The sequence below is a fragment of the Amblyraja radiata genome, chromosome 8 (genome assembly GCF_010909765.2).
Source record: "Amblyraja radiata isolate CabotCenter1 chromosome 8, sAmbRad1.1.pri, whole genome shotgun sequence".
NCBI classification, from domain to species: Eukaryota; Metazoa; Chordata; class Chondrichthyes; order Rajiformes; family Rajidae; genus Amblyraja; species Amblyraja radiata.
This window is the reverse complement of record NC_045963.1, coordinates 46,036,568-46,058,597: the sequence shown is the minus strand read 5'-3', so window position 1 is coordinate 46,058,597 and position 22,030 is coordinate 46,036,568. Positions and strand designations below refer to the sequence as shown.

The 22,030-nt window shown below is 45.6% G+C and overlaps 1 protein-coding gene across 3 annotated transcripts in view; it reads right to left on the bottom strand.

Moving 5' to 3' along the window:
* Nucleotides 1–22,030, bottom strand: part of dhx57 (DExH-box helicase 57) — a 51,414-nt gene that overhangs the window by 24,268 nt on the left and 5,116 nt on the right. For 2 of the 3 annotated variants that reach the window (XM_033025774.1, XM_033025775.1), the window contains exons 4-12: nt 18,347–18,502; nt 14,709–14,909; nt 11,898–12,697; nt 10,150–10,334; nt 6,143–6,264; nt 3,592–3,787; nt 2,460–2,584; nt 1,328–1,461; nt 351–405 (exon numbers count right to left, since the gene is read on the bottom strand). In XM_033025774.1, the coding sequence (XP_032881665.1) occupies nt 351–405; nt 1,328–1,461; nt 2,460–2,584; nt 3,592–3,787; nt 6,143–6,264; nt 10,150–10,334; nt 11,898–12,697; nt 14,709–14,909; nt 18,347–18,502 (1,974 nt within the window). The remainder of the gene's footprint in view (nt 1–350; nt 406–1,327; nt 1,462–2,459; nt 2,585–3,591; nt 3,788–6,142; nt 6,265–10,149; nt 10,335–11,897; nt 12,698–14,708; nt 14,910–18,346; nt 18,503–22,030) is intronic. The other variant, XM_033025776.1, reaches the window with a different exon arrangement.

Below are 22,030 nucleotides of genomic sequence, written 5' to 3'. Positions count from 1 at the left end.
TATAGGAGCAAAGGGGCCCTTCTGCAGTTGTACAGGGCCCTAGTGAGACCACACCTGGAGTATTGTGTGCAGTTTTGGTCTCCAAATTTGAGGAAGGACATTCTTGCTATTGAGGGAGTGCAGCGTAGGTTCACCAGGTTAATTCCCGGGATGGCGGGACTGTCATATGTTGATAGAATGGAGTGGCTAGGCTTGTATGTTCTATGTTTCTATATATACTCTGGAATTTAGAAGGATGAGAGGATATCTTATTGAAACATAAGATTATTAAGGGTTTGGACATGCCAGAGGCAGGAAACATGTTCCCGATATTGGGAGAGTCCTGCATCAATTTGTCCATTGTCTATTACCTTGTCCGTGCAAGTGCATCTTCCAAGAAATATTGATCCACTGGGAAAGTATGCCCTAAAACAGCAAAAGAATCAAGAATGTTTAACTTTTTAACTAACAAATGTTCATATGTACTGGCAACAGAACAATTAAATTCTTACTTTAGTTCAGTTTAATTTAGAGATATAGCGTGAAAACAGGCTCTTTGGCCTCCCAAGTCCACGCCGACTAATGATCACCCGTACACTAGTTCTACCCTATATCCCGGGGACAATTTTCAGAAGCCAATTAATCTACAGACCTGTACATCTTTGTGGGAGGAAACTGGTACACCCGGAGAAAGCTTCTGTGGTCATAGGGAGAACGTAAAACTCCGTACAGACAGCACATGTAGTCAGGATTGAACCCAGGGCTCTGCGAGGCAGCAGATCTACCACTGTGCCTGTTGCAGCTTTACAGGCCCGTTAACACAATAACACAAAGGCAAATATATAATAATCAGCAATACAATAAATTAATAACCAGCAATACTAGGTGACCATAATAGAAGATCACAGATGCTCACAGTACCAATATTCATAAAACGTTTCAATAAGGGTGGCACAGTGGTGCAGCTGTAGAGTTGCTGCCATACAGTGCCAGAGGCTCTGACTATGGGTACGATCCTGACTATGGGTGCTGTCTTTATGAGTTGTACATTCTCCCTGTGACTACGTAGGTTTTCACCAGGTGCTCCAGTTTCCTCTCACGCTCCAAAGACGTGCAGGTTTGTAGGTCAATTGGTAAAATTGTAAATGTCTCGAGCACGTAGGATAGTGCTAGTGTACGGGGATTGCTGGTCGGCGCGGACTCGGTTGGTCGAAGGGCCTGTTTCCACGCTCAAGTCTAAAGTAAAACAAATAATTCATATATTGTGGTGTATGTGATGCTCGTGCAACAGTCATTGCCAGTTCACTTTCTGAAGCCACTGTTTCTAAGCCATTGGATGAAGTCCCACCTGGGATGTGAAGACAGGGGCACATATTGAAGTACTCTGTGAAGAGCTGGGCATTCAAGGTTGCGCTCATCAGGACAATACGCAGATCACGCCGAGTCATTATCAGATCCTTCAGCACCAACAGCAAGAAATCACTGGCAATACATGAATACGCATTCAAGTTTAAATTAATTCATACGGTACATGCAAGAATAGTTCAGCTCAAAAATATTACAACAGAAACGTGTGTATAATAGTCAAAGTGGAGGAGCAGCATCTCATATTCCACTTGGTCAGCTTACAACCTAAAGGGCCTGTCCCACGAGCATGCGACCTGCATGCGGCAAGCGCGGCCTAAAGGGCCGATCCCACCAGCATGCGCCTGCATGCGGCAAGTGCCACCAAACCAGAAGCGGGGGCCGCGCGGAGGTCGAGTGAGTGAAATGAAGTTCGAGCGAAGTCCGCGGGAAGTTCGCGTGTGACGTACGGCGTCGAGGCAGCTGCGGGCCGGCAGGCCGTTGCCGCGCGGAATTTTTAAACACGGTCAGTTTTTCGGAGCCCCGCGCAATGTCGGGACCAGCTCCGCACAACTCCATACGGCTCCGGCGATCGAAGTAGGACCGGCCCCGCGAGGCCGTACGGCTCAAGCGACCACGCTAGGTCGTGCTTGCCGCATGCAGGCGCATGCTGGTGGGACCGGCCCTTTAGGTCGTGCTTGCCGGATAGAGTCGCATGCTCGTGGGACAGGCCCTTAACGGTATGAACTTTACCCCCTTTCCCTATACTCCATCTGGATGTGTACCTATTTCTCCCACTATCCTGCACCCCTTTCCCCTTCCCCACCATTCCCTTCCACCTATATCTCTTCCTCTGGCTTCACATTTCACTTCTCTTCTCTCCTTCTCTCATAGCCCTTTGTCTCCTTTTCGTCTCTGGCCTTTGTCCACCCACAAACACCTGTATCCACCTAACACTTGCCAGGCTTTGTCCCGTCCCACCTCTCTTTTCCAGCTTTCTCCCCCTACTACATTCAGTCTGAAGAAGGGTCCTGACCCAAAATATCGCATGCCCATTTCTTCCAGAGATGCTGCCTGACCTCCTGACTTTCCCCCAGCACTTCATGTTTTGATCCCAACTTTCATTAGAACTTTACCTTTCCTCGGTTCTTTCGTGAACTTCATCCACGATAACGTGAGACACACCACAAAGGTCTGGATCAGCCTCCAGACGCCTGAGCAGCACTCCAGCGGTACAATAAAGCAACCTGGTCAAAGAGGACTGAAAATAAAACAGCATTAAACAAATGTTAATATGTGATGCTTGTTTGAGAACATTGATACAATGCCAAATGTAAAGATCGCCTCTGTACACATAATTTTGAACAAACGAGGGATTAACTCTAAGAATATTGCTGTAACACATCTCCATTAAAGACATCAAAGACTTCTTCAACAGTACACAAGCATCTGCAGTTCCTTGTGCCTTCATCTCGCCAGCAGGAATGTACTACAACATCAGGACTCGTGTTTGGTCCATATCCCTCTAAAACTTTAATATCCGCGCACCTGTCCAAGTGTCTCAAGGGCCTGAGCTACATGGAGTGTTTGGGCAGGGTCGGACTTTATTGCTTCTTGCACAGGAGGCTGAGAGTGATCTTACGGACGAGTGTAAAGTCACGAGGGGAATAGAAAGGGTGAATGCACAGAGTCTGTTACCCAGAGTAGGGAATCAAGAATCACAGGGCATAGGTTTAAAGTTAGAGGGGAAGAATTAATTGAGGGACAGCGTTTTCACACAGAGGGTGGTGGGTGTATGGAACAAGCTGCCAGAGGAGGTAGTTGAGGCAGATACTAAAACAGCTTTTAAAATACATTTGGACAGGTACATGGATAGGTGAGGTTTAGAGGGATATGGGCCAGATATGGGCAGGCGGGACTAGCTTAGATGGGGAATCTTGGTTGGCATGGATTTATTTAGACGGCTTATTTACAAAAATAGGGGTGTAATGCTGTGGCTCTGATAAGGCGCTGGTCAGACTGCATTTGGAATAATGTGAGCAATTTTAGGCACCATATCTGAGGAAGGATGTGCTGGCTCTGGAGAGAGTCCAGAGGAGGTTTACAAGAATGATCCCAGGTATGAGTAGGTTAAATATGAAGAGCTGGCCCAGATGAAGATAAGTTATAAAGTAGATGAAAGGGAACCTTTGCAATTACACCAACGTGTGAAAGATATACATTTGATACATCTATCAAAAACGTAGCATGTCCAAAGGCCAGACAGACCTTCACAGTTTCTAGTCGGATCTGGTATCCTACACTTTCTCCCAGCCTCTCGCTCCGCTCTTTGGCGACCCGCTCGGCAACAGAAATGGCGGAAATCCTTCGAGGTTGAGTGCAGATGATGTTTGCAACTTCTCCTGGAAGACCAATGAGGGAGTCATCCAGGATAAACTGAGGAATCTGAGTCGTCTTTCCGCACCTGTGGGGAAATTGGAGAAAAGATACTGATTATTTTTTTAGTAGATAAAAAGCTGTCGTGCAGATCAATTAAAAATTAAACTTCATTTATCAACAACTTTTGTCAACAACATATAGCCATTCTTTTTATTTTGTGACCAACTTCTAACTTAAGAAACTAATAAATAAAAAGTATAGAACATTGGACACAATGTCTGTGCTGAACATGATTCCAGGATATACCAGTATATTACATTTGAAAATATATATTTTTTAAATTGTACAAAGCGTACAATAAAAAAAAGCACTGCTGCGTTTCACATCTCTCACACCTTGAGAAGATGCACCACCCACTTCACATACGAGCAGCTGAATAAAGACTTAAGAAGCCTGGAACAATTAATCTGCAGCTTGAAGGTACAGTGAAAAGCTTTGTCTTGCATGCTATCCAAACAGATGAGATAGATAGATACAATCAGTACAAACTCTAGTAAAACAGGAAGAGCAAAGGGGAAGATACAGAGTACAGAATATAGTTCTCAGCATTGTAGAGCATCAGTGCGATAGACAAAGTCCAATGTCCACAATGGGATAGTGAATTGGACAGCTTATGGAAGGATCATTCAGAAACCTGATAATGGAGGGGGAAAATCTGTTTTTGAGCCTGGTGGTACGCGCTTTCAAGCTTCTGTACCTTCTACTGGATGGAAGCGGAGAGGAGGAATAACCGGTGTGGGACAATTATGTTGTCTGCTTGATGTTGGCTGCTTTTTTGAAGCAGCTTGAAGTGTAGATGGAGTTAATGGTGGGAGTCTGTTCTGTGTGATGGACTGGGCTACATCTACAACTCTTGGGCAGAGCTGTTGCTTTAAAGAATTAAAGTCAGCATTTGGGAGGAGAATTATTTGCACAAGTTGAAATCCAAAACAAAATAAGTACATTAGTTAATCAAGCCATTACCTGGTTTATTATAAGAAGATTTTATTGGGAGATCAAATGCATGCAAAAGTACACAGTAAATAGCAGGATTCTTAACAACTTTGTACAGGTAACATGGATGTAATTTTGGAGATAGACACAAAATGGAGTAACTCAGCGGGTCAGGCAGCACCACTGGAGTAAAGGAATAGGTGATGTTTCAGGTAGAGACCCTTTTTCAGAAACGCCACCTATTCTCCAGAAATGCTGCCTGACCGCTGAGTTACTCCAGCATTTTGTGTCTATCTTTGGTGCAAATCAGCATTTGCAGTTCCTTCCTAAATATGAGATTTTGGTGACATGTTCCCATGCATCTGATGCCCTTCTCCTTTTAGATGGGAGATGGAGGGGTCCTGGGACAATTTTAAAGCAGCTATGGAAATTGTTATGATGCATCAGATGTCAATATAGCAGATGGCCAAGTGGTGGGAGGGATGGATGTGTGAATAAGATGGGAGATGAATCGTCAATCAAGTGAGCGGTTTGAGGTCCAGTTGAGAGCTACTGCATCCGCACCCATCCAGGTTTGTGGAATATACACCTCACTGTATATAATCACGTTATATTCATGCTTTTCCAAGCAGGATGGCGGCAACGGAAGGTGAAGGGGAATGTCGGCGGCTGTGAACAGTCTGTGAACTCGCCTCCCACACCCTCGGAAAGCGCCCTAAAGTTCCGTGGTCGGCTCAGGATGCATGACACGGCGACCTCGGCGCACAGAAGAACGTATTTGGTGGTCGGGGGTGGTGTTGTTGGTGGAGGCGACTGCGGGAGGTCCTACAGCAGCCAGGTAAGCAGGCGGATCGTGCAGAGCCTGCGGCAGCTGCATGAAGCGGCGGTGGAAGGAGCCGATGCCATCGCACTAGGCCAGGCTGACTCCTACTTCATCGATCCAGTACAGCCAGGACACCCGACATTAAAGTGAGAAAATATAAACCTGCAGATCTCCTTGGGCCAAGATTGGTGTTTTCAGAGACTTGGAGTTGCCACAGAACGCCGGGACGTGGCGACTCTCTGCGCTCTGTTCCAGAAGAGGATCTATTGTACTCGTGTATGGGGTGATTTAACTGGACAGCAGGTAGAACAAGCTTCTCACATGAAAATAAATAAACCAAGCAACCAAAGCAGCCCGATTCAACATGTCGTCAATTCATGTTCTCCAGAGATACTGCCTGACCCGCTGAGTTATTCCAGCACTTTGTGTCTTTTTTTTGTAAACCAGCATCTGCAGTTCCTTTTGCCTACATTTTACAGCCCAATCTAATTAGGTATAAGATAACATACAACATGGCCACTCCTTCAGTATCGCAGCTGTTCACTATTTTCTCATTTACACAAATGATTTAAGTGTGTTAATTTGGCACCATTACAATTTAACGTTGTTATGTCCAGCACTTACCCTGTCATGCCACTCACGACCAGCACCTGGGCCTTACTCAGTGTGTCCAAGATACTGCCTCTCGCGTCGAAAGCTGGCAGCTTCCTCCTTTCTTGCAGCATCAACAGGTAACGTTTGGAAGACTGTAAAATGAGGACAGTTTTGCCTCTGACAATAAATCTTAAAGATAGAGTCGCACAGCATGAAAAAAAGGCCCTTCAGCCCAACTTGTCCACGCCGACCAAAATGCCCCATCTAAGTTCAACTCACTGACCCACGTTTGGCCCATATCCCTCTAAATCTTTCCTATCCACATACCCGTCTAAGTGTCTTTTAAATGTTGACATAGTACCTGCAACGACCACTCCTCTGGCAGCTCATTCCACATACTCACCACCCTCTGTGTGAAAAAGTTGCCCCTCAGGTTCCCCTCTCGACTTAAACCTCTGGTTCTTGATTCACCCCACTCTGGGCAAGACTCTGTTCATTCATCCTATCTAATCCCGTCAAGACAGCTCGTTCCCCATGTTTCCAAACCTCTGAGTGTTAAATGTGCCCTTCAGATTCCTATTAAATCTTTCCCTTCTTACCTTGAACTGATGCCCTCTAGTTCTTGATTCCCCTACTCTGGGAAAAAATACTCTGAGCATTCACTCTATCTAATCCCCGCATGATTTTATACCTCGATAAGATCATCCTCAGCCTCCTGCACTCTGGGGAATAAAGTCCTAGCATGCACAACCTCTCCCTATAGCTCAGGCCTTATCTATCCTCCTCATGATGATACATTAAAATACACTGATGGTTGAAAACACAGAAGCAGCCCGTTTACCCAACCACATCAATACTTCTGGTCAAACTTACCTGCCCTGTTCCATATCCTTTCAATTTATGCCCCCTTCATCCAACTGGATAATCAAATCCCTAGTTTTGACATGGTTCCTGCAAGAGTTCTTTTAGCAGCCGGTCTGCTTATCGTTCCATACTGTTGGTGTCTGTGGTGAATCACGATGTACGAGTTGTTTAAGGGCCTGACTGCCTAACTTAATTCATAAATTCTATTTTTTAAACTTCAGAAATCTTTTTTAATTTGGAGTTTTAGTGATACACCATGAAAACAGGCCCTTCGGCCCAACTTACCCATGCCAACCAACCATGTTCTTGTCCAGTAATCAGAAAGCAATAACATGGAGGTACAAAAAGGAAGTAGCAAAGTAAATGGCACATTCGTTTTCATTATGAAAGGGATTCAAAAACAAGAGTAAAGAAATCTTATTACAATTGTGCAGGGCAATCATGTACAGATTAGGTCTCCTTGTTTAAGGAAAAGTGTGAAGTATTAAAAAAAAGTATGTCTGATGAAGGGTCCTGACCCGAAACGTCACCAGTCCATTCCCTCCACAGATACTGCCTGACCCGCTGAGTTCCTCCTGCACTTTGTGCTTTGCTCAAGGAAGAGTACATTGGTCTTGCGGAGGGCAAGTTCTTTCGTCTGACGTGCATTTAGCAGTGTGGGAAGTATTGTTCACTGCAGAGGGGTGAGTAGCAATATCTATATTCACAAGGGTTTAGAAAGTAGCATTTTTTTTAAAGGGTTTGATAGGATAGAATTCAGTGCTGTGGTATCTAGTTGTAGGTACCACCAGGGCCGCTGTACGATTGGCAGTCCCGCCAACAGAGTTTTTTTGTCTTTTTTTAATTTTTAGTGTGTGTTAATAGGTCTGTGTAAATGTTCTCCGGTTTGTTTTATGTGGGGGGTAGGGGAGGGGTCGGGGAAACCTTTTTTATTTCAGTTTCTTACCTTACCGGAGATGTGATTAATTTTCGGATCGCATTCTCCGGTCGTTCTATGGCCTACCATCGATGGAGCTGGAGGCCTCCGCGGACTGACCTTGGGCCCCACCGCGGGGTGTGGACTTACATCGGAGTCGATCCCTTGTCTGGGATCTTTACATCGGAAGCTCGCAGTCTTGGGAGAGACGTGGATGTCGGGAGCTCCAACATCGCGGAAGGTTCGACCAGCCCCAATGCGAGGTTCGATTTTCCCGTGCGGGGGAGCTGACATCCCCCCGATGCACGAGCAGATCGCCTCAACGTGGAGGGCCCGCTGCCGGCTACGGGAGTCAAGATTATTCCGTCAACGGAGGGCTCGAGGCCCCCGACTGCGGTAGAGCAAAGGGAAGAGACTGAAATTTTTTTCGCCTTCCTTCACAGAGAGGAATGTGGAGGAGTCTCTGTGATGCATGTTTATGTTAAAATGTGTTTTGTGTATTCCGTTGCTTTTTATTTGTATGACTGACTTGGCAAATGAAATTCCTTGTATGTTGCAAAACATACTTGGCTAATAAAGTATTATTGTGATTAAGTGATTGGTTTCTCGGTCTTAGAATGAGGCGGTGAGCCATTTAGGAAGGAATGAGGGGGATCTGTCAATCAGTGGAAACTGCTCAGAGCACAAAGTGCTGGAGGAACTCAGTGGGTCAGGCACCATCTGGTGAAGGGAATGGACAGACACGCCCAGGTCTGGAGTCTGAAGAGGGGTCCCGATCCGAAACGTCATCTATCCATTCTCTCCACAAATGCTGCCTGACCCACTGAGTTCCACCAGCACTCTGTATTTCACTCATGATTCCAGCATCTGCAGTGGGTCTTGCATCTCCAAAGCTGATCAAACGATGAGTACTTTGAGTACATCAATAGTTCATAATGAAAGCATATGGGAATAAAATGGGAACGTACTGTTGAAGTAGAGCAACAATTATCTTATCAAATGGCCCGAGTGGGTGCAAACACTCTTAATTCTTATATTCTTGAAGAACAGACTTCTGATAGACGGAGAGTGTTCGAAAATCACCAAACAAATGAATGCCCGAGTGGTGGGAGAAAAACCCACTCGACATGTTGCAATAAACCATCATGTATTAAATGCCCAAGAAAGAAATGCAGATGCTGGAAAAATCAAAGGGAGACAAAAAAGCTGGAGAAACTCAGCGGGTGGGGCTTGCCGCTTTACCTCTCCCCTCGACTCCTTGGATGAAGGACCCAAGCAGTCTTTCCAGGTGAGGCAGAGGTTCACCTGCTCCTCCTCCAACCTTATCTATTGCATCTGCTGTTCCAGGTGTCAACTGCTCTACATCGGTGAGACCAAGCGCAGGCTCGGCGATCGCTTCGCCCAACACCTCCGCTCAGTTCGCACTAACCAACCTGATCTCCCGGTGGCTCAGCACTTCAACTCCCCCTCCCATTCCGAATCCGACCTTTCTGTCCTGGGCCTCCTCCATGGCCAGAGTGAGTCCCACCGCAAATTGGAGGAGCAGCACCTCATATTTTGCTTGGGTAGTTTACACCCCAGCGGTATGAACATTGACTTCTCCAATTTGAGGTAGTCCTTGCTTTCTCCCTCCTTCCGCTCCCCTTCCCAACTCTCCCACAGCCTACTGTCTCCGCCTCTTCCTTTCTTTTTCCCGCCCTCCACCCCCCCCACCCCCCCCCCCCACATCAGTCTGAAGATGGGTCTCGACCCGAAACGTCGCCTATTTTTTTGCTCCATAGATGCTGCCTCACCAGCTTTTTCGTCTACCTTGTATTAAATGCCAATAAGATGGACCACATCTGAAGTTAAACACAAAGTGCTGGAGGAACTCAGAGGGTCAGTCAGCATCTGTGGAGGAAATGGACAGACGATTTCGGGTTGGGATGGAGTAAGGGGCAGAAAGCGGGAAGAGAGAGGTGGGGGTAGGACAAGCCCTGGTAAGTGGTAGGTAGATACAGGTGAGGGGGTGATTAGCCAATGGGTGGAGTGAGTGACAAAGGTGAAAAGGAAACAACAGCAACTGAGATGAGAAGAGAAGAATGAAATGTTAAGATGGTGGGAGGGATATGGTTGGAGGGGGAACGAAGGAAAATAAAGGGGAAATCTGAAACACGGGAAGTATGAGTGTATGGAGGGGAGGAAGAAGAGGAGGAGTGAAATGTGGAGGGTTATAAGTGGAAGGGGATGGGGACTCACGGGTGGGAGATGAAGTTACCTGTTTGGCTTTAAATTGTTTACAGAGTCTTTGGTTTTCCCGAAATACATTTTCCGCTCTCCAGCTGTATTTCTTCAGCTGCCTCTTCTTCAGATGTACATAACTCTCCGTCTCCATTACCACAGCCTCGGCTTCTGCCTCCTGCAATTTGTCATCTTCTGCCTCCTGCCCAGAACTGTCCCTCTCTGCAAGTGAAACAGGTTAGCAAGGTTGGGTAGACAGCTGCTGCTCAATGCCAGCAGGCATGACAGGAACGAGAAACACTCGAGAATGAGAATGAGAACGAGACAGTACTCCTGCCTCTAAATTCAAATCCCGCCGGTGTTGTTGAGCAAGCGTGGATTTGATACCCAGGGAGACTTCTTCCTTCTCCCTTTCCACCCATATTCCTCCCTCTAGCTTTACATTTCACTCTTTAGACTTTAGAGATACAATGCGGAAACGGGATACTCAGCCCACAGAGTCCGCGCTGACCAGTGATCACTCCGTGCACCAGCACTATCCTACACACTAGGGACAATTTACAATTTTACTAAAGTCAATTAATCTACAATTCTTTATGTCTTTGGAGTGTGGGAGGAAACCAGAGCACCCAGAGACTAGGAAAGATGTTAAGCTTGAACATTTATAAAGATTTACAAGGATGTTGTCAAAACTTGAGGGCTACAGGGAGAGGGTGGGCAGGCTAGGACTTTATTCCTCGGAGGGCAGGAGGATGAGGGGTGATCTTATAGAGGTGTACAAAACTGTGAGATGAATAGATCGAGTGAATGCAGTCTTTTCCCCCAGAGTAGGGGAATCGAGCATCAGTCAAGGTTAGAGGTGAAACATTTAATAGGATTCTGAAGGGCATTTTATCACTCAGAAGATTGAAGGCATATGGAACGAGCCGTCATACAATGAGATAGCTGAACTCCCTTTACTTTACCTATTGTACTATAGCGTGACTTGACTGTATTTAAGTATAGCAGGGGTCGGCAACCTATAGCCCCCGAGCCGAATGCGGCCCGTAACCCGAAAACATTCGGCCCGCAGGTGGATTTTTCCCCCCATAATCATCCGGCCCGCCGGGCGCCCCGAGCAGCGGCCGAGCTCCGGATGTACTGCATCCTGCGCAAAGCCACCGGCACGGCCGCGCACCTTCTGTGAACACGTTTAAGAATGAACTGCAGATGTTGGAAAAATCGAAGTTAGACAAAAAATGCTGGACACAGACAAGCGTCCCGGCCCCTGATGTATATAGTATTATCTGATCTGTTTGGATAGCATGGAAAGCAAATCTTTTCACTGTACCTCAGTATATGTGACAATAAAAAACCTAAAGAAGACAAAGTAGTTGAGGCAGGTACCATAACAGCATTTAAACGACACTTGGACAGGTACATGTATAGGAAAGGTTTAGAGGGATATGGGCCAAATGCAGACAAATGGGACTAGCTTAGATGGGGCATCTTGGTCAGCATGAATGAGTTGGATCAAAGGGCCTGTTTCCGTGCTGTATGACTACTTCTCCACAACTTCCTTCAATTACCTCTGGGTTCATTGTCTGCTCTCTCATTATTCAATTTCTATCAAATTCCCTAAAATTCTCTCGCTTATTTTGGCTAGGTCACCACAATACGATGGTGGTCACACCACAGCTCAACTTCTCCAAAATGCAGCCCTGCCAGCCCTCAAAATACAGCCCCTATCTTTAAACAAAAAAGTATTTTTAAAAGTGCCACAGAAATGTTCTATTCACAGAATACCTGGAAGCCGCTGCTCGGGCGGGTGCTCGGCGGGCATCTTCAGGTCCTGTTCACCGTTAGTCTGCTGAGGCATGAAGGGAAGCGTGGCAGGGTTGCTGTATTTATGGGAGGTTTCCAGGAGCAGCTCACTCATTCTTGCTTCATCCTCCAGGCACATGATCAGAGTGTGGACCACTGGTTCACTTGTTTCTGTTGCATCCAAGGTCTGCCCATAGAGATACTCGGCGATGTGGAGCCGGCAAGCTTGCGGGACGTTGTCATTGGTGGTGGCAAAGGCCACAAGAGGCGCCTGGTACGGGTATTTATTGGAAGGCGGGAATCGGATTTCAAGTGTGTAGAGGATGGCACTGGGATCACAGCGCAAGTGGCTGTCGTCTTTCCTTTCATCTCTCCTCGGAGTTTCGTGCCTGAATTTGCACCTCGACCCAAAGCAGCACTTGCCCTTGAGGTAATGTTGGCAGATGCCTCTCCCAGCCTTTACGCCCGACTCTTCAGTCTCACACTGTCCCACTTTATTTAGTTTCTGCGTCAAATGATTGAGGGGCAACTCAACCGTCCAAATTCGGTTCTGTATCTTTTCGAAGAATTTGCCTTCATAGATGGAACTGAGAACGAGGGCTTCCTCTTGCCGGCGCTCCTCGCACTCTTCCGAGCCCACGTTCCCAGAGTTGGGGGAGGCCTTGATCCCATCTCCAAACTTTTCCTTGAAGCACTGGAGTAACAAATATTCCAAAGATAATCCTGCATCCCCATCAAACATTTTGAGCACTGGAATGCAATGATCCGCATGGAAACCATACCTGCAGCAGAAATAAGTTGTTATTTTTGCATAATCGAGGTAAGGAGGGAGAAAAATGGGGAATTAAAGAGAAACATGAGAATCAGGGATGGGTGATGAGCATAGGAGGAGGGGAAAGGAGCAGGATGACTAAGGTAATGCCAGAAATGTATGCACACCTGGGTGGGGGAGGGGCTGGGGAAGGAGAGGGGAGGGGAGGCACAGTATTACAGGAAATTGGAGAATTCAATGTTCATACTCAAATTGCCATTCTCAAATTGGATTCAATAGTTGCAGCATTTAATGATCTAATGCTTTTTATGATATGTAAAGCAACTGACAAACAATAGGATCATGGCAGTAGGAGAGGTGCAGGATAACGTTTGGGCGTGGACTTGCACTCCATATGGACGGAGGTGGTAAACTGCAGTCTTAGACGCCACTTCCATACAAAAGACAAAACTCTTTATTGTACTCAACAATTACAAGTAAACAGGATACGTCCTAAATGAATAAAGTGCAGCACATTTTGAGACTTTGGCCAAACTGGGGGAAAGACATTGACTTCGATCTGGCCTCCGTCCCAAAACATTGTGTGTGCGATCATCAATCTCGTTTGTCACCTCTGCCAGGAAGGGAATAAGTGCAAGACATGCAAGCAAAACAGGATAAACATGGAATGACACAAAATGCTGGAGTAACTCAGCGGGTCAGGCAGCATCTCTGCATAATATGGATAGGTGACGTTTCAGATTGAGACCCTTCTTCAGTCTCGGCCCAAAATGTCACCTATCGATGTGTAGGAAAGATATGCAGATGCTGGTTTATACTGAAGATAGACACCATGCTGGAGTGACTCGGCAGGTCGGGCAGCATCTCTGTTCTTCAGAGATGCTGCCTGATCCGCTGAGACTGAGTTACTCCAGCACTTGGGTGTCCGTTGGTGCATTAATCAGCACCTGCAGTTCCTTGTTTTACAGGATAAACATAGAACGGTGCAGAACAGGAACAGGTTCTTCAGCCCACACTGCCTGTGCCGCACACAATATATCAATTAGACAGTTGTACAGATTTGCATTTTAAACTCTTAATGAGTCAGTTCATACTTTGGAGTTAAGTTATATGACCATGTACATGACAGAAACAGGGTTGAGGCAGGCACTGACCCTATACTTAGGATTAGAAGCACAGGAATTGGTTATTTGCCTCATCATGTCTATTACCGTGGAGATAGACACAAAATGCTGGAGGAACTCAGCGGGACAGGCAGCATCTATTACTGTGTTCATGTTCCACATAAGTTTCCATCTATATTGATATAGCTTTTATCTATTCGGGTCAGGACACTCTTCTATCAAATATCCCAATGCAAAATATCCCCTTTAGTTTAGTTTAGAGATGCAGTGCGGAAACAAGCCCTTCGGCCCACCAAGTCCGCGGCGACCAGCGATCCCCGCATGTTAACACTATCCTACATGCACTAGGGACAATTTTTACATTTACCAAGCCAATTTACCTACAAACCTGTATGTCTTTGCAGTGTGGGAGGAAACCGAAGATCTCGGAGGAAACCCACGCAGGTCACGGGGAGAACGTACAAACTCTGCAATGACCGCACCTGTAGTCAGGATTGAGCCCGGGTCTCTGGCGCTGCAAGCGCTGTAAGGAAGCAACTCTACCGCGGCGCCACTGTGCTGCACAATCTTGGGCCAAGATTGAACTTTTCAAAGACTTGGAAGTTGCAAGTTTGCTCCGGGAAGTGGCGACTCTTTGCGTGCTGTTCCAGAAGAGGATCTATTGTACTCATGTATGGTATGATTTGATTGGATAGCACGCAGAACAAGTGTTTCACTATATCTCTGCACATGACAATAAATTAACCGAAGTAAACCATGAGGTAGGTTGGAAGATCAAGACTACATCCTAGCTAATGGCAGGACCGTTCAGTAGTGCGATAGCAGTGAGGAACAAGCTGTGGTATTTACTTTCAAAACCTCTAACGAGGCCTGAAAAAAAAACCTATTCCAACAGACCTAGTTAGCTTCCAAACTGCAAATGGAGAGATCTCTGGCTGCTTCAACGTGGTCTGCTGTTCCACAGGAAAATAGACAGGTGAGCTGCGTTCAGCCACTGCCAAACCCTCTTCTCTCGTGGACCAGTACTGGTCGTCGTGTCTGTAATCCAGGTCATCCAGTTCTTCATTCAGCTCGTATTCCTCCTCACTCTCCTCATTTCTGCAAAGTGAAGGAGGAGAACAATTAGTTTTCAATTAGAGTCATACAGCACAGAAACAGGCCCTGCAACCCAACATGTCCAGGCCCAGATAGAGTGGATGTGGAGGGGATATTTGCAGTAGTGGGAGAGTCGAGGACCAGAGGGCACATCCTCAGAATAAAAGGACATAACTTTACAATGGAGATGAGGAGGAATTTCTTTAGAAGGCAGGAGGATTGGGCTGGAGGGAAAAATTGATCAGCCATGATTGAATGGTGGAGTAGACTCAATAGACTGAATGGCCTAATTCTCCTCCTATGCATTATGTTCAATGTCAACCAAGATGCCCCATCTAAACTAGTCCCATTTGCCTAGTTTGGCCCATATCCCTCTGAACCTTTCCTATCCATGTACCTTTTTATTTAAATAGTAATTTAGTCTTCTTCCAGCTGAGGCTTGTTAATGCTGTAAACGGCAGTTTCCCCACTTACGGTTGAGATGAGGCAAACCTAACACTATACTGGAGGTTAAACACAAAATGCTGGAGTAACTCAGTGGGTCAGACAGCTTCTCTGAAGAACAATGATAGGTGACGTTTTGGATCAGGACCCTTCAGATCTTGCTGTGTCCTAACCCGAAACATCACCTATCCTTATTTTCCAGAGATGTTGCCTGACCCGCTGAGTTACTCCAGCACTTTGTGTCTATCCTTGGTATAAACCAGAAACTGCAGTTCCTTTTTATTACATTATACTCGAGGATTCTTCCATAATTTGAGCCAGATTACAGGACCGTTGGTGCAGTGGGTAGAATCGCTGCCTCACAGCACCAGGGACCCAGGTTCCACCCTGACGTTTGGTGCTGTCTGTGTGGAGTTTGTATAGTGCATTCAGAAAGTATTCAGACCCCTTCACTTTTTCCACAACTTGTTACGTTAAACCTTATTTTAAAATGGATTAATTTCTTTTTTTTTAATCATGAATCTACACACAATACCCCAGAATGAAGAAGTGAAAACAAGTGTTTAGAAATTTTTGCAAAGTAATTAAAAAGAAATAACTGAAATATCACATTTCAGACCCTTTGCTATGACATTAGCAAATTGAGATTAGGTTAATCCTGTTTCCATTATCCTTGAGATGTTTCTACAACTTGATTGGAGTCCACCAGTGGTAAATTAAGTTGATTGGACATGATTTGGAAAGGCACACACCTGTCTATATAAGGTCCCACAGTTGACAGTGCATGTCAGAGTAAAAACCAAGCCATGAAGACATAGGAATTATCCACAGAACTCCGAGACAGGATTGTGTCGAGACACAGATCTGGGGAATGGTATAAAACAATTTCTGCAGCAATGCAGGTCCCGAAGAGCACAGTGGCCTCTGTCATTCTTAAATGGAAGAACTTTGGTACCACCAGGACTCTTCATAGAGCTGTTCAAAAGGGAACTGCAGATGCTGGAATATCGAAGGTACACACAATTGCTGGGGAAACTCAGCAGGTGCAGCAGCATCTATGCAGCTCCATAGATGCTGCTGCACCCGCTGAGTTTCCCCAGCAATTGTGTGTACCCTCTTCATAGAGCTGGCGGCCCGGCCAAACAGAGCAATCGGGGGAGAAGGGCCTTGGTCAGGGAGGTGACCAAGAACCCGATGGTCACTCTGACAGAGCTCCAGAGTTCCTCTGTGGAGATGGGAGAACCTTCCAGCAGCACAACTATATCTGCATCACTCCACCAATCAGGCCTTTATGGTAGAGTGGCCAGACGGAAGCCACTCCTCAGTAAAAGGCACATGACAGTCCGCTTGGAGTTTGTCAAAAGGCACCTAAAGGACTCTCAGACCATGAGAAGCAAGATTCTCTGGTCTGATGAAACCAAGATTGAACTCTTTGTCCTGAGTGAAAAGCGTCACGTCTGGAGGAAACCAGGCACCGCTCATCACCTGGCCAATACCATACATACGGTGAAGCATGGTGGTGACAGCATCATGCTGTGGGGATGTTTTTCAGTGGCAGGAACTGGGAGACTAGTCAGGATAGAGGGAAAGATGAACGGAGCAAAGTACAGAATGATCCTTGATTAAAACCTGCTCCAGAGCGTTCTGGACCTCATACTGGAGGGGAGGTTCACCTTCCAACAGGATAACACCCCTAAGCACACAGCCAAGACCAACGCAGGAGTGAATGTCCTTTAAGTCTGTGAATGTCTGGCCCAGCCAGAGCCCAGGCTTAAACTTGATCGAACATCTCTGGAGGGACCTGAAAATAGCTGTGTATCGACACTCCCCATACAACCTGACAGCTTGAGAGGATCTGCAGAGAAGAATGGGAGAAATTACCCAAATCCAGGTGTGCCAAGCTTGTAGCGTCATACCCAAGAAGACTTGAGGCTGTAATCGTTGCCAAAGGTGCCTCAACAAAGTTCTAAGTAAAGGGTCTGGATACTTATGTAAATGTGATATTTCAGTTATTTCTTTTTAATTACTATGCAAAATGTTTAATTTCTAAACACCTGTTTTTGCTTTTTTATTATGGGGTATTGTGTGTAGATTGATTATAAAAAAATTTAAATCCATTTTAGAATAAGGCTGTTACGTAACAAAATGTGGAAAAAGTGAAAGGGTCTGAATACTTTCTGAACACTGTACATTCTTTCTGTGACAGCGTGGGTTTCCACTGGGTGCTCCGGTTTCCTCCCACATCCCTGTAAACCAGCTAGTTGATTAACTGGCCGCTGCTTTAGGCGCATCAGTCCCAGAGACAAAGTCCAATATGCATAATTGGGTAGAGGTGAATAGGATAGTACCCGATCTTATGGAAGGATTGTTCAGAAGCCTGATAAGAGGGGAACCATTGTTCTCTCAGTCTGGTGGTGGTAAAAGTGCCCCGTGTGTAGGGAGTGCACGGGAAAGTGGGATAACCCAGAGTCATACAGCACGGAAACACTCTTCAGCCCAATTCATCCATGTTGACCAAGATGCCCCTTCTACATTAGTCCCACCTGCCCATATTTGGTCAATATCCCATTACACTTTACCTCTCCATGTCCCTGCCAAAGCGTATTTTAAAAGTTGTTACAGCACCTGCCTCAAGTACCTCATTCCATATGCCCATCGCCATCTGAATTAAGAGGTTATCCCTCAGGTTCCTATTAAATCTTTCCTCTCTCACCTTAAACCTATGTTCTTTATTCCTCTACCCTGGGTAAAAGACTCTGTGCAATCAAGGAACGTGTGAACTAGTGTTTCATTGCCAGCGTAGACCCAGTAGGCCAAAGGGCCTGTTTCCATTCTGGATTTTAAAACTAAACCACAAGAACTGCGTTTAAACAAGCCAGAATCTAAGCCATAGCTTCAAAACACAGCACAAGAGTATTAGAAAAAACTAAAATGAATAAAATTAAGTATTGATTCAACATAAAGCGAAAGTGAAAGAAAACAACTGGCGAGCTTACTCAGCAGCCGCCTCCTTTTCTTTAACTTGCAGCTCTTGGAGAAGCCGTTTAACTTCTTGCTGGTTTTCAGCGGACATGTTGATGGTTTGCAGAGGTACACGGGGTTCAAACTTGGCTTTGGACACGCCGCCCCTTTGGCCATCCTGGTTTGACTTGCTGAAAGAAAATGCCAAAAGGTCACAAGAATTGCTGAAATGCAGCATGCACAACTTCTCTGTTCCCCATTCAATATTTATGCTGGAGAAGATAATATTTTTTTTAAATAGGTAAGTATCCAAATCTGAAGTAGTGTTCAGTGTTGAGGTTAATGGGTTACATAGAACAGTGTAGCAAGGCCCTTCAGCCCACAATGCAGGTGCTTGAGAAACCTACAAGTCACTATTTGCATTGAGTGACAGCATAACAACGATTCTATGAGCTTGTGTTGCAGATACTGTATCAGTTTATTTATGTAACTGTGCCCAGCAGCGATGGGCGGGGCGGAGGAGGTGGTGTGGAAAAGAAAACGGTCATCACCTTTAGCACAAAAACATGCAAAATGAATCCACATTTTATAGCAAGCTTAATTTTATTTTCTCATTAGATTCATACAGCACAGAAACATGTTGTTCCACCTGCCTGTGTTTGGCCCATATCCCTCTGAACATTTCCTATCTATGTACCTGTCCAAACATCTTTTACATTTTGCTATTGTCTGTTCAGTCAATGGACGATAAAGCATGACCAAATCAAGACGACATCTTGATGCATCCGACAAACCAGTAGAAATTCTTCCTCCGTCTCTCTCAAATAAAGTAATATTTATTTTCCTCTCGTGTCATTCATACAAGGGAACCATTTTTTACCAAAAGGTTTTCAGCACCGGAGACACGGGTTTGATTCTAACCTCAGGTGCTGTCTGTGTCGGGTTTACACATTCACTCCGTTTCCTCCCAAAGATGTGTGGGTTTGTAGGTTAATTGGCATTTGTAAATTGCCCCTGCTGTGAAGGGAGTGGATGAGAAAGTGGGATAATATAGTGTGAATGGGTGGTCGGCATGGACTCGGTGGGCCAAATGGCCTGTTTGCATGATCTATCTTTCAATCAATCAATAATGTCGTGATTGGTACTGACATGGATAGAAAATTAGTTGGCAGACAGGAAACAAAGAGTAGGGATTAACGAGACCCTTTCAGAATGGCAGGCAGTGACTAGTGGGGTACCGCAAGGCTCGGTGCTGGGACTGCTATTTACAATATACATCAATGATTTAGATGAAGGGATTCAAAGTAACATTAGCAAATTTGCAGATGACACAAAGCTGGGTGACAGTGTGAACTGTGAGGAGGATACTTTGAGGATGCAGGGTGACTTGGACAGGTTTGGTGAGGGGGAAAATGCAGTTTAATGTGGATAAATGTGAGGTTATCCACTTTGGTGGCAAAAACGGGAAGGCAGATTATTATCTGAATCGTGTCAAGTTGGGAAAAGGTGAAGTACAAAGAGATCTGGGGGTCCTTGTTCATCAGTCACTGAACGTAAGCATGCAGGTACAGCAGGCAGTGAAGAAAGTTAATGGCATGTTGTCCTTCATAACAAGAGGAGATGAGTACAGGAGCAAAGGGGTCCTTTTGCAGTTGTACAGGGCCCTAGTGAGACCACACCTGGAGTATTGTGTGCAGTTTTGGTCTCCAAATTTGAAGAAGGACATTCTTGCTATTGAGGGAGTGCAGCATAGGTTCACGAGGTTAATTCCCGCGATGGCGGGACTGTCACATGTTCATAGAATGGAGCGGCTGGGCTTATATACTCTGGAATTTAGAAGGATGAGAAGAAATCTTATTGAAACACATAAGATTATTAAGGGATTGGACATGCTAGAGGCAGGAAACATGTTGGGGGAGTTCAGAACCAGGGGCCACAGTTTAAGAGTAAGGGGTAGGCCATTTAGAACGGAGATGAGGAAAAACTTTTTCACCCAGAGAGTTGTGAATCTGTGGAATTCTCTGCCTAAGAAGGCAGTGGAGGCCAATTCTTTGGATGCTTTCATGAGAGAGTTAGATAGAGCTCTTAAAGATAGAATTGTCAGGGGATTTGGGGAGAAGGCAGGAACGGGGTACTGAATGTGGATGATCAGCCATGGTCACAGTGAATGACGGTGCTGGCTCGAAGGGCCAAATGGCCTACTCCTGCACCTATTGTCTATTATCATATTTCTAAAAATTAGAGATCCGTTTCTTTTATTTTACGGGGGTTTTCTCTCTAAAAAGAATCTGTCAGATGAATTTCTCAGAGGCCTTTTGAAATACATTTCTTTGACAGCTGCTAGAAACTGCCCAATTATTCCTTGGGTTAAATTATTTGCGATTTCCCCTTCCTTTGTCCATCTGCAGTAATGCTTTCACGTTTGGCTACAAATAGGATTAAATAGATTCATAGATCAGGGAGTCACAATTCAATCTTGGTAACCAAATCTTCATATAATAAAAGCCTAGCTTTGCCGAGAGTTGTGGATGTGGCCCAGTCCATCACACAGACCAGACTTCCCACCACAGACTCCATCTATATTTCATGCTGCCTCGGTAAAGCAGCCAACATAATCAAGGACCTTTTATCACCCCGGTCATTCCCTTTCCTCCCATCGGGCAAAGGACCCAAAAGCTTCTTGCCCTCTGTGATCAGACAACTGAACGGCCCTCCCATCAGCTTGGGTACAGTCCCAATCTTTTAAACTACCTCATCGTGGACATGGGACCTTTTCTCTGCAACTGTGACTCTACAATGCCAAGAAACTATATGTTTTTCACCGTAATTCGGTGCAGGTGACAATAATAAAACAATATCAACCTAGTAGAAACAAAAAACTGGGGATGCTGATTTATAACAAAGATAGACACAAAGTGCTGGAGTAACTCAGCGGATCAAGCAGATCTCTGGAGGAAAAGGATGGGTGACATTTCAGATCGGGATTCTTCTTCAGATCTTCAGAGTCTGAAGAAAGGTCCCAACCCGAAACATCATCCAATATCAACATAGCTTGTATATAAAGTTGAGTTTGTCTGTTCTCTACAACAGGAAGGAACTCTGATTATATTTAATACTACAGGGCTACTAAAGCTGAGCAGTGCAAAGCTCGTCCCAAAACTGCTGATGAAAGTGTTCGGATGTTCAAGAGAAATAGATAAATATTAAGAACGGAAACATTTCATGGTTTATAAACCTGCCGATTGTTTCTTCCATCTGGCCAAGGAAGTGTGTAAAGATGCAACAGTGAACCAGTTTATCTCGGACCCACCACAAACAGATGGCATCAGGACAATTGAAACTAAATCAAAGGTAAGTTACACAGCACAGTACAGCCCAGGACCTGTCGTTCAGCCCACAATGTCTGTGACAAACATGCTGCCAAGATAGATACAAAATGCTGGAGTAACTCAGCGGGTCAGGCAGCATCTCTGGCGAAAAGGAATAGGTGATGTTGTGTCGGAATCCTTATTCAGACTGTAAATGTCACCTATTCCTTTTCTCTAGGGTTGAAACGGGGTTTGCTGTCTCTCCCTTGGGGTGAATACGACTTTTTCGTCGTATCCCCCCACTCTGCCTCCGTCTGCGCTGAGGCCTAATGGCAGAGCTGGCGACCTCGGGACTCCGGAGGCAGCCTGTCAGGACTTGCCCTGGGCTCGCTCCCGTGAGGGCGGCCCAGC